General features: G+C 43.7%; 1 protein-coding gene across 1 annotated transcript in view; it reads right to left on the reverse strand.

The window, feature by feature from the left end:
- PDE10A (phosphodiesterase 10A) overlaps positions 1–12146 on the reverse strand; it is a 298359-nt gene that overhangs the window by 66629 nt on the left and 219584 nt on the right. Inside the window, 3 exon segments of the mRNA XM_030316763.2 lie at positions 237–423; positions 3190–3282; positions 5771–5913. Of these exon segments, the coding sequence (XP_030172623.2) occupies positions 237–423; positions 3190–3282; positions 5771–5913 (423 nt within the window).

The raw sequence follows: 12146 nt of genomic DNA on the forward strand, positions 1-12146 counted from the left end.
TTTGTTTTTAACAGATTCATCTTGAAACAAATGCAAATTATTAGAAGAGTTTTTTTTTTTTTTTTTTCCTCCAAAGCATTTATGACCTCTCGTGAAATATGTACAACCAGGAATCACTTTTCTGGGTTATGAAGGAAATGCTGGGGCGGGGGGGTAAAACCTTTCCACTGCTTTACCTAAAAGGGTTCAAAGTGGATACGGAGTAGTAAAAAGACATTTAAAACAGCGTCACTTACATTGGCACAGTGTAGGGCTAACGCACAGAAGACAGCAAACATCTTGAAGTTGTTCTCGTCCGTTTTCGAGAAGGCACTACCGCTCAGTTTGTTGACCATCTGCACCACGCCTATGACACTCCCCCGACTCACGATGGGCATGCACAGTATGTTCCGCGTGGTGTAGCCCGTGTACAAGTCCACTTCCCTGTGGTAGCATTCGAGAGCAAAACACACACACACACACACACACACACACACACACACACACACAGAAGAAAGTGAACTATACATTCCGTCATAAGTCTCAAGTGAGTTTTGCGATTTACATGCTTCCATTACAAAGGAACTGTAATGGGGCCACTTAGCTTCTAAATTCAAGGACAGTGTGACATTTGGAAGTACTGAGCTAAAATCTTTTCAAACGCGTCCTAACCAATTTGTTCTTTTATTTTCAAGAGTTTTTCAGGACAGTCTCTAGGGGGCTTTCAGTTTATCATCCGGTGTTGAGAATCTAGCATGGTCAGGTCAACACAGACAAACCGGATGCAGAGGAAAAAATATAATAAATTCGGTAAAATAGCCTTCTTTTGGACTTGGCTGTATGTTATGAGAGATGTAACTTGCTAGTAAACAAACTTAAATGGGAGTTATCACCTTACGAATTTAGAGCAGGGGTCAGCACACTGCAGACTATGGGCCAAAACAGCCCTCTGCTATTTTGTTAACATTTTTGTTTCTTTAATGTATATTTATTTATTCATATGAGAAAGAGAGAGACAGAGAACGAGAGAGAATTAGAGAGCAGGGGAGGGGCAGAGAGAGAGGGAGAGAGAGAATCCCAAGCAGGCTCCGCAGTTGTCAGCACAGAGCCTGACGTGGGGCTCGAACTCACGATCCGTGAGATCATGACCTGAGCCGAAATCAAGAGTCAGACGCTTCACCGACGGAGCCCCCCGGGCGCCCCTGTTAACAGTTTTAATGGAACACAACCGCACCATTCTTGAATGGATTGTCACCACCCTGCAACACAGCTGAGGACTTGTGCCAGAGACGTTATGGCCCCAAATACCTACTAACTGATCCTTAATAGAAAATGTTTGCGGCCTCCTGATTTCGAGAAAATATTTTTTACAAACAGGACTCAGTTCCACAGACACAGCCAGATAGCTAGAGGCGGCCATTCGTGCCTGGCTTCCTGCACTTAGAGTAATGTTTTGAGACTGATCCATATCGTAGCAGGTACCACGGTACAAATGGTCCAGCACCTCTCATGGCTGCGCAGTGTCCCAGGGTATGGAATACCCATCTTATTTACCCACTCACCAGTTCACGGGTATCAGTATTTGCTGACAGCCAGTTTTTTGGCAATTGTGAAAGATGCTGTTTTGCAGATGTGCAGACAAATCTCTGGGTGGATACGTGTTGTTTTTCTGGATCCCTCGGAGTGCAGCCGACTGAGTGCAGTCACTATGTGCTTAACTCTACAAGAAACTGCAGAACTGTTCTCCACAGTGGCTGCACCTTTATCCATTCCCACCAGCAAGGTATGAGAACCCAGGCTTCTCCACATCCTCGCCAGCACTTGCCGGGGCCACTTTTTAAAAACTATCCGTTCACACTGCTGTGTAATGAGATCTCATCGTCAAATTGTATCTCCCTCACATCAGGCATCTTTTCATGTGTCTAATGGCCATTCACGCATCTTCTTTTGTGAAATGTTTATTAAAATGTGGGGTTCTATTCATTACGGTAGAGTATCCTATTACAACGGAAGAGTTGTTTACATATTCTGGAGACAGTATTTTGTCAGATTCAAGCTTTGCAAATATTTTCTCAGTCCGTTGTTTGCCTTTTCATGGTTCTTAAAAGTTGACCCATAAAATTTTTATCTCACAGTTTTATAAATAAGGATATATAAATATTTTCAATGTTTAAGCGCTAAAATAATAAGTTTGGTTTTTTTTTTGGAAAAAAAACCTGAGATTTTCTACATGCTCGTAATTTATGGATAAAACATTACTAAGATAAAGTTGTGTTTATATACAAGTTGCACATGTTCGTCATTAATCAAGTTTCTGAAAAAAATGCTTACTGTTTATTTAATTGCCTCTTAAAGTAAACCAAATGTTTGAATAGAACACTAACATCAAAATGTTTGAACTATTACTCCCTACCAGTCACAGCATCAATCTTGAGACTTTCAATTTTTAAGATTTGTTAAAATCAGATTATATAATTTGGTTTCTAATTCTCCAAAGAAACTCAAAACAAAATAAAAAACCTTTATAAGCCATCTGATATCCAACTTGAATAATATCCGATAAAAGCGGCAACCCATGGAGCCCCTGCTTTCTGTCTGTTGCAAAGTTGCCCGATCTCTTATGAGTATTTTCTCTAATTTTAGACACATGTGCATGCACACACACACACACACACACACACACACACCCTACAAAATAGGCATCACTGTACCATTTTAAAGATGAGAAAACTGAGACTCCAAGAGATAAAGTAACACACTCCAGGTCACTCCAGAGTTAATTAATGATGGGACAGGGATTCCAAGGTAGGAAATTTCATCAGGAGAGGTTACTGCCTTGTAAGGTACGGTTTGATGGAGAATATGCCCAGGAAAAAATGAGAACACTATAATATCAATAATAAAATGATAATAATAATAATAAAAACGAAAGCAGCCTTAGAAGTTTAAACTGCTCCTGTATAAATGTGTTTATCGCATCTTAATCTCCTGTAGCTGGATAGCATTAGTGGTTTGGAGTCCATCATTTTATAAATATCTGAAAACACTTGAGGACTGATAAGAGAGTTGGTTCAAAGAAAGTGTCACAGAGCGCCCAGGAGGAAGGACCTCACGGCGATGGCAGGTGGGGAACTGGGGGCGCGTCATTACAGAGGCTCCAGCCAAGTGGGACGTGACAGAGAGAAGGATGGGCCGTAAGCTATTTCTTACCTGTTGAAGCGTGGGTCTGCATAGGCATCTGGAATGTTCAGGACTTCCCCTGTTCTTGCTACCTGACCAGCAATCCCTTTCTCAATTGAAAATCTGCAGATATAAGACCAGAGGGACATGCTAATTAAAATATAGATGATGTCAAATAATTCGGAACATGGAACATCTCACCACCCACTAAAGAGTAAGCGAAAAAGCATGGTTTTAATTTAAATACTCGCACTAATTTTACGTTTACGTATTCAAAGTCACCTTATTAGGACATGGTACGGAAAGGTAAAGTAGAAAACCACTGCACGGTCATCACGGGAGAGCTTGTTGTAGGATATAACCCACAATACATTAAACTACACTGGGTCACAAGTTGAAATTGAACAATGAACTAGCAGTCTCCTCTCGTGACCAATAATAATCTTTCATAGTTGCAAAGCACCTTGTAATTTACAAGACGCAATATAAGTTTTCCTTGACTATTTATACCTATTTTCCTTTCTTTCTTTATTTGTTAATTGTAAGTAGGCTCTATGCCCAGTACGGGGCTTCAACTCATGACCCTGAGATCAAGAGCCTCACGCTCCACCGACTGAGCCAGCCAGGCACTCCTGAACATAAATTTTCTTAACGAATTCTCACTGTGGTGTGAACGGAAGCCCATAAGGTTCAGTAATTTGTCAGTACTCCTAAAATACTGGTGGCACAACAGAAACCAGGTCCACACCAGTACACGTCCCACCGCACCACACATATAGCCAAACTCATAGGTTAAACGAGAGTTTACACCTGACTTGAGACACTATGCAGGACTAGGACTTGAAGGCATTTATAACACAAGCGCTGCCTAAAAATAACACAACTTACAACGTCTAGTATCTTTAATTCTCTAATTTGCCAGATTTAAAAACAGTCAAAATGCACGCTTTCTTTGATTACCCTTAATTATGTTTTGATACATCAGCGTTTTCTTTTACAAATATATTCTCATTTTATAGTTTTCTCGTTGTGATATCATCATAACTCATGTGCTCGCTTCAGAATTAGTTAAGAAAGATGTCTACAGTCTACGATATCTACAGGTTTCAAAAGCTGGAAAATAATTTTCGTAATATTACATTTTCGACATTATAGGAAATCACTGTTCCTGAAATAAAGCTCAACTTTAAGGCTGTTCCCTAGGGGAAAAAATAAAAGGAAAGTCGACACAAAAGAGAATGAACTTTCTTAAAAGAGCAAAAAATGAACCTAACATTGCATAGAAAGCAAGCTTGTTTCGTCCTGGTTTTCTTGCGCTTCGAACAAGACGAACAGAACAAATTAGACGGCTGTAGGAAAAGAGTGTTAGAACCATTTCATGATTTATGCCTGATTTTCCTGCTTGGCTGCCTCTGTCAGCGGAGGCCCTGGCAAGGCAGGCGTTCACATATACGGCTGGCATCAGCTGGCCACTGGAGCGAGCGCGGCCGGCACATTCCCCTCACTGTCTCTCCCAGGCCCGTCCACGCAAACTTCGAGTGACCATCTCCAAAAGGAGATCGATACCACCACCGTTAAGGGACACTGAGCCTTCGGCAAGAGAACTCCCTTTACCTAAATGACTACGTGCAGACTGACTTACTGAGGGGCTAAAAAGCAAATACACCAGAAATAAAACAAGTAAAAATAACAAATCTAAACAGTGCCACGACTTCGGACTGTGAATGCGTGAGTGTGGAATGCAGGGCCCGGCACAGAAGGGGAAGCGCTCAGGGGCAGGGGTAGTGGCGAGGCCTGGCTCGGGGCCACACGCACGTTTCTGGCACCTGATCCGCTCTCTTACACGACAGACCAAAGAAGAGCGGAACTTAGTTCGTGAGGAATTGTGTTTTCCTACGGCGTTTGCAACCACCAGAGCGCCTTACGCTCTTGCGTGGAAAAACAGTTGCACGAGACGTATAAGCAAAGGAACGCAAGGACGATCTCTGGGCGTCAGTGACGGTGCTCCCCGCAGCGGTTCAGATTGTGCGACCTGACTGTGGCAGGCACGCCTTACAGTCAGACCCCATTCCGTCCATTTAAGCGACGGCAGCTGCCACTTAAGGAACAAAGAAGGCTGTAGTTTCCAGATGCAGCGGGCGTGTGCTATCTGACTGACCACACCAGCTGTTCGGTTACGGACTCGTGTGCTTAAGTCATTCAGTCTATCAGGTCCATTTCCGCTACGGTCTGGACGCTGAGACCGCCGTCGGCTGGGAAGGGGCGGGGGCGATACCCCGCCGCTCCTACACAGAGGACCTGCAGACTCCAGGTGGGATGTTCCTTTACCTACCTGGGAGCACTAGTAAGTTTTTCCAACATGATTTCCAAAAGGACCGCCTCCGGAAGACGGCATTTCCAGGAGTGACGCTAAAGCTTCCTAGGCGCGGTTTCGCTGGCACTGCAATGTCATTCCCAGAAGTACTACCTTCAGGAGGCGGGTCCTGGTGGGAATGATATCACAGTATGACAAGTACTGTCAGCATACCTGTGAACAGGCACAGAAAGGTGGGTAACGGAACACCTGCACAGCCGCACTCGCAGTATAGGGACATTCTACTTCTAGCTGTACCTGATTTCTTTGGTCTTCTTGAAGACAGGTTTTCCTTCCTTTTCCTCTCCGATATCAAAAAGGTCTGAATATAACTCCTTGTTCTTATGGTCTACCTGGAAAAGTGCACAACGGTCGGCATTCACCAGATTTTTTGCATATATCTAAAGACAAACGATAAAGCGAGAGTGAGCCGACGAGAAATTCAGAGTTTAAAAGGCAAACGTTATCAGACATAAATCTAAATGTCAGCTGACCTATACTCCACCTGGGCAGCAAATGAGCGCGGTAACTAAACAAATGTGAGCATATAAACACTCTGTTAACGTGCTGACACCAGCCGGCACCGATATGGACAAACAAACAGCCGCGGGGTATGCACGTCGTGCTGTTGCCGACACCGCACGGGTCTCGAAGGGGCTGGAACGCAGTTACCGGCCCCGCCCCCTCAGAGCCCTTCCCTCACGCCGGGTCCCTCTTCCAGAACCTCTGGGCTTACCCTTGTGCCCCCCGGGTGAGCCATTCTGCCGGGCTGGTATTTGCGACACGTCGGTCATGAACAAAATACGAAACGTAATCTCTTGTGAAGTTCGTATTCACATTTGTTGCCCCTACTTGCTGCACGTTAACGATCCTGTGTAATTATTACTAAGCGTTTCCCGGGTGCCCACACATTTACACACTCCGGGTGCCTTGATTCACTTAATCCTCACGGTAATAACATTAAGTCAGGGAGCATTTTCATCTCCACTTTACGTGTGAGGACAACCGAGGCAGGAGGTAACTCCTCATCCACTATCCCATGGCTAGTCAATGGCAGACCGCGTGTTTGAACTCGCGCTAGCTATTTTCATGGCCTGGTTCTTGTAATAAAAACACCCTTTTCCATTTCTAACTGGAACACTCTGTTCACTTTGTCATTCACTTGTTCATCAGTCTCTTTCCGCAGTTACTTCTTTAATGCTGCCGGGTCGGGACTACGGTTGGAGAATTCCGGCAACCTCAGACCCCAGATTTGAGACATGAGATTTATTCCTTGGAGAAAAAGAGCTGATTCTTGGAGAAAAACAGACATCACAAAAGTCTGTGCAAGAGGGACATGGGCCACCTTGTGGCCACCGGAAAATATATAATCTCATGTGAAACTAATTTATTGATTTAATGAAAAGAAGTCAGCATGGGTTAGATACACTGGTTCATCTCATATCATATACTTGTCTTTATAGATTGTACTCATTCACTGAGTTCAGGCTGTGCCAGGGACTGATTTTACTGCATATTAAGATTATGAGAACTTGACAGTTTGTCTCTTTCCAGTAGCCTGTGAGTTCTGGGACAGCAGAAGCTGCTTCTTTTTCCCACAGTATTGCAAATGCCCAGCACAAGGCCTAGAGTAGAGGTCAGCTAACTAAGTCCATCAGCCAAAGCCAGGCCGTTGCCTGTTTTTATAGATAAAATTTTATTGGGAAAGGATTATGTTCATTCCTTTACGCAATGTTTAAGGCTGCTACAATAGCAGAGCTCAGTGTCTGCAATAGTGTTTGGCCCATGGAGCATAAAACTTTACCAGAAAGGTTTGCCAACCCTTAGGTTAAAACACATAAGCCCTCCGTAACCCAAGAAGTGTCAATAAATATTGGAGGAAGGATGAACGACATCAAGTTAGGGAGACAGTAATGGGACTGTGTTTTGGCAAACGGAAGAATCGCCCATTTATTCTGCAAACTCATGGTATCTTGAACTTTTAAATAATAACAATGGTCCTGAACTATTAGTGATTACGTTATGAAAAGCAAAATTTGCATCCCTACTGACTAGGTCACGTTAAATGCTTAATACTTTGGCACGTACTTATGTTAATAACTATAAAAATCTAAACAGAACGGCCAATTTTCTAGAAAAGTGAGTTGCCAAGTAATTGAAAAAATCTGAGCAGAAATAGATAATAGGGCTCCTGGGTGGCTCAGTCAGTTAAGAATCTGACTCTTGGTTTCGGCTCAGGTCATGATCTCACAGTGCGTGAGACTGAGGCCTGTGTCGGGCTCTGAGGGGACAGTGTGGAGCCTGCTTGGGATTCTTTCTCTCTGCCCCTCTATTTATTTCTCTCAAAGTAAATAACATTAAAAAAAAAAAGAAGAAGAAACAGAATAATACAGACAATTGAAAAATTGTCAAAGCATTATCCCCAAAAAAGGCATCAGGCCCAAATGATTTCAAATATGAATCACTTAAGAATCTTCAACAAATAAATTTCCACCCTATGTTCAGAAAGAACACAAGTTTTTCAGTTATTTTTGAAGCCCTGCTATGCCAAGGATACTGAAAATTAACAAAGATACTATAAAAAAGCAAATCACAAAAAAAAAAAAAAAAAAAAAAAATTAAAAAAAAAAAAAAAAGAAAAAAGGGGCGCCTGGGTGGCGCAGTCGGGTTAAGCGTCTGACTTCAGCCAGGTCACGATCTCGCGGTCCGTGAGTTCGAGCCCCGCGTCAGGCTCTGGCTGATGGCTCGGAGCCTGGAGCCTGTTTCCAATTCTGTGTCTCCCTCTCTCTCTGCCCTCCCCCGTTCATGCTCTGTCTCTCTCTGTCCCAAAAAATAAATAAACGTTGAAAAAAAAAAAATTAAAAAAAAAAAAGCAAATCACAGACCAATTTACCTTGAACCCAGAGAAAACTCATAAATAAAAATTTAGTAAATCAGACTTAGGAATTAATGTATTATAAATTTAAAAACTATTCAGAACTGTTCAGTATCATAACTCTAATATTTCATAATAGCAATAAAACAAGGAAGAGATGATGCAATTATCTTCATGTCGCCAAAAGGCACGTGAAGCAATTCAGCCATCCTTCACGATAAAAACTTTGGTCAACGGAAACCGAAGACTGGATCCACACGCACGTGTGTGTATGTGTACGTCTATACCCATATCCTAAGCCCCCACAATGTCTGGCTTTGACAACCAACGGGGCCACACCCGGTGGACCACAGCGCTATGGGAACCTGGGACACTTGCCTTAAGGGGCTCACACACAGACTCACTCGCCTCAGGGACCAGCGCACAAGCAGCAGTTGGAGAAGCTCCTAGAATGTACCTGAAGGAGATTCATTTGCTAATTTTAAAGTGCCTGCCAGATGGCAGGAGCCCTGGGGGACACAAAAGCGCTGGTGCCTTTTCTGCACTCCCCCTGTACCTTAACGGCGCTGATGGGTGCACCCCAGAGGCCATGAAAGCCGGTGGGTGCACCCCAGCCCAGCGCTGCCCGTCAGCCTCACTACCGCTGGTGGGCGTAAGCAGTCCACACAGGGGGTCCTCCTTGATCACCTGGCTCTGGTGGCCAGGGCAGGGGTGGGGGGTTTGCATCACCGGGGCCTACAGGACCGCGACAATCCAGGCTACCCCACGCCCCATCCCCCAGGGCACGACACCGACAACAGACTGAAACACACCCCTCCTTCCTGTGAAAAAGGCCTGTGGACTTGTCACGGAGCTTGGACCTGAGGAGCCGTCGCAGGCTTGCCCACCTGGAGACCCCAGAGGAGCATCAGGGGCGGTTGGTCGAGGACGCCATCTTCGTGCTCTCCTCGGCCCTGTCACAGCTCGCCAGTACCTCTCAGAAAAGAGCTCGTACGCTCGTCTGGAGCCCCAAGTTTTACAAATGTCCCCCAGTTCAGCCGCCCTGGAGGCCAGCTCCACAGCTGAGGCCCACGTACGGTCGTACGTACATCTGCATCCTCTAAAAGCTGCTGCCTGACATTCTCCTTCTCGTCAGCCAGGAACGAGGCGCTGACACACCCTTCCGCGTGTAGCACTGTTAGGTCTTAGCACACCCTTCACGAGGGGGCCTACCAAGAATACATCGGCTGCTGAGACGACCGCAAAGGTGTGAAAGGACCATCAGGCACCAGGGGAAGCTGAACGATGAGGCCTGCACAAGGTGCCCCTGCAAGGCCGGGGGGAGAACAGCTGTCTCACCTCGTACAGAGAAACAACACAGAGACGGGCGCCTGGGGTGGGGGGCTCTGTGGGTTGAGCGTCCGACTTCGGCTCAGCTCATGGTCTCACGGCCTGTGAGTCTGAGCCCCGCATCGGGCTCCGTGCTGACAGCTGGGAGCCTGGAGCCCGCTTCGGATTCTGTGTCTCCCTCTCTCTCTGCCCCTCCCACGCTCACGCTCTGTCTCTCTCTCTCTCTCTCTCTCTCTGTCAAAAATAAACATTTTTAAAAAGAAAACAAACACAGAGAGTTGAGCAAAATGAGAAAATAGAGAATATGTTCCAACAAAGGAACAAGATAAAGCATCAGAAAAAGAAACTAATGAAATGGAGATCGGTAACTTGATAGAACTCAAGAACGGTCATAAGACGCTCGCCCAACAGGGGAAGAGACCAACACAGTGAGAACGGACAACACACTCAATGATGAAAAGCTGAGAGCTTTTCCTCTGAGATCAGGAATAAGACAAGGATGCCACTCTCGCCGTTTTGTTCAACAAAGTATTAGCACTTCTAGCCAGACTAGTGACGTAAGAGAAAGAAAAGGCATCCACATTCGATAAAAGAAGTAAAACTGACATGATTTTACAGAGAGAAAACCCTAAACACTCCGCGGGCACACACGCACTACACGCACACGCACACACAAAACCTTTTAGAACTAATGAACAACTTCAGTAAAACTGCAGGGTATAAATGAACATACAGAATCTGCTGCATTTCTATACACTAACAAATTATTAGAAACAGAAATTAAGAAAACAATCCCATTTACAACTGCATCAAAAGAATAAAATACCGAGGAACAAATTTCATCAAGGAAAGGAGAGACCTGTATGCTGGAAATTGTAAGACACTGATGAAAAAAGTTGAAGACACAAATAATTGGAAAGATACTCCATGCTCATGGATTGGGAGGAACTAATATTGTTAAGATGACTGTGTTATCCAAAACATCTACAGATTCAATGTAATCCCTATCAAAATCCCAATGGAATTTTTCACAGAAACTAGAACAAAGAATCTTAAAATTCCACACACGATACTTCAAATAGCCAAAGCATCTTGAGAAAGAACCAAGAAGTATCACGGTCCCTGATTTCAAACGATATGACAAAGCTGTATAATCAAAGCAGTATGGTTCTGGCATAAAACACAAATAGAGAGTCCACACAGATGGTCAATTTGTGACAAAGGCGGCAAGAATATAAATGGGGAAAGGTCGTCTCTTCCATAAAGGGTGCCGGGAAAACTAGACAGCCAGGATGCAAAGGAATGAAACTGGTCTAGTATTTTGTAACACATGAAAAAACTAACTCACAATGGATTAGAGACTTGAATGGGAGACCTGAAACCATAAAATTACAAGAACAAAAATATAGGCAGTAAGTCCTTTGACCCTGGTCTTGGCAATGTTGTTTTTTTTTTTTTTTTCTGGTTTGTTTTTTGTTTCTTTTGTTTTTGGATCTGATTCCAAAAGCAACGGCAACAAAGGAAAAGTGGTAATACACAAACAAGAAATCTTTTTGCACAGGCAAAGGAAACCATCAACAAAATGAAGAGGAGGTCTATTGAATGGGAGAAAATATTTACAAATCATATATCCAGTAAGGGATGAATATCCAAAATATATAAAAATGCATACAACAAAACAGCAAAACACAACAATCCAATTAATAAATGGGCAGAGGATTTGAACAGATATTTTTCCAAAAAAGACATCGGATGGTCAACAGGTATGTGAAAAAGATGCTTAATTAACATCATGAATCGTCACGAAAATGCAAACCAAAACCTCTATGACGTATTACCTAAAACTCTTGAAATCAAGAGTCAGAAGCTCAACTGACTGAGCCGCCCCAGGTGTCCGAATTATGCCTCATTTAAAAAAAAATACAATTTGCGGTAGTGGGTGACTCATTTGGTTGAGCGTCCAACTCTTGATTTCACTTCAGGTCACGATCACACGGTTCACGAGATAGAGCCCAGGCCTGACAGCACAGAGTCTGCTTGGGTTTCTCTCTCTCCCCTTCCTCACTTTGTGCACAGGTGTCTCTCAAAATATATAAACATTAAAAAAAAAACCCGCAATTAGGTAATAGAAAGAAGAGAGCGCATATTACTTGATAAGGCAAATTTACTGTTCAGTGTGCTATTGAATATGTCGGAAAATCAAAAAAAAATCAACTGAAAAACAATCACAGGTTGTGAGAAAGGCTTTCTTCTGTTTTAAGATCAGTGATTCTGAACATAACGTTCACATTTTCATTCTCCCCCAAATAGAGGCTTTCAGTTTGAACTGGTACTCTTATGTGCTGAAATCAGAAATCCTAGACCTGTTTTGGGAAACATTTATGAACTCCAAACATCAGAGGGTCATTCTAAAAGCCACCTGCCTCTCTC

This window comes from Lynx canadensis, chromosome B2 (genome assembly GCF_007474595.2).
Source record: "Lynx canadensis isolate LIC74 chromosome B2, mLynCan4.pri.v2, whole genome shotgun sequence".
NCBI lineage: Eukaryota > Metazoa > Chordata > Mammalia > Carnivora > Felidae > Lynx > Lynx canadensis.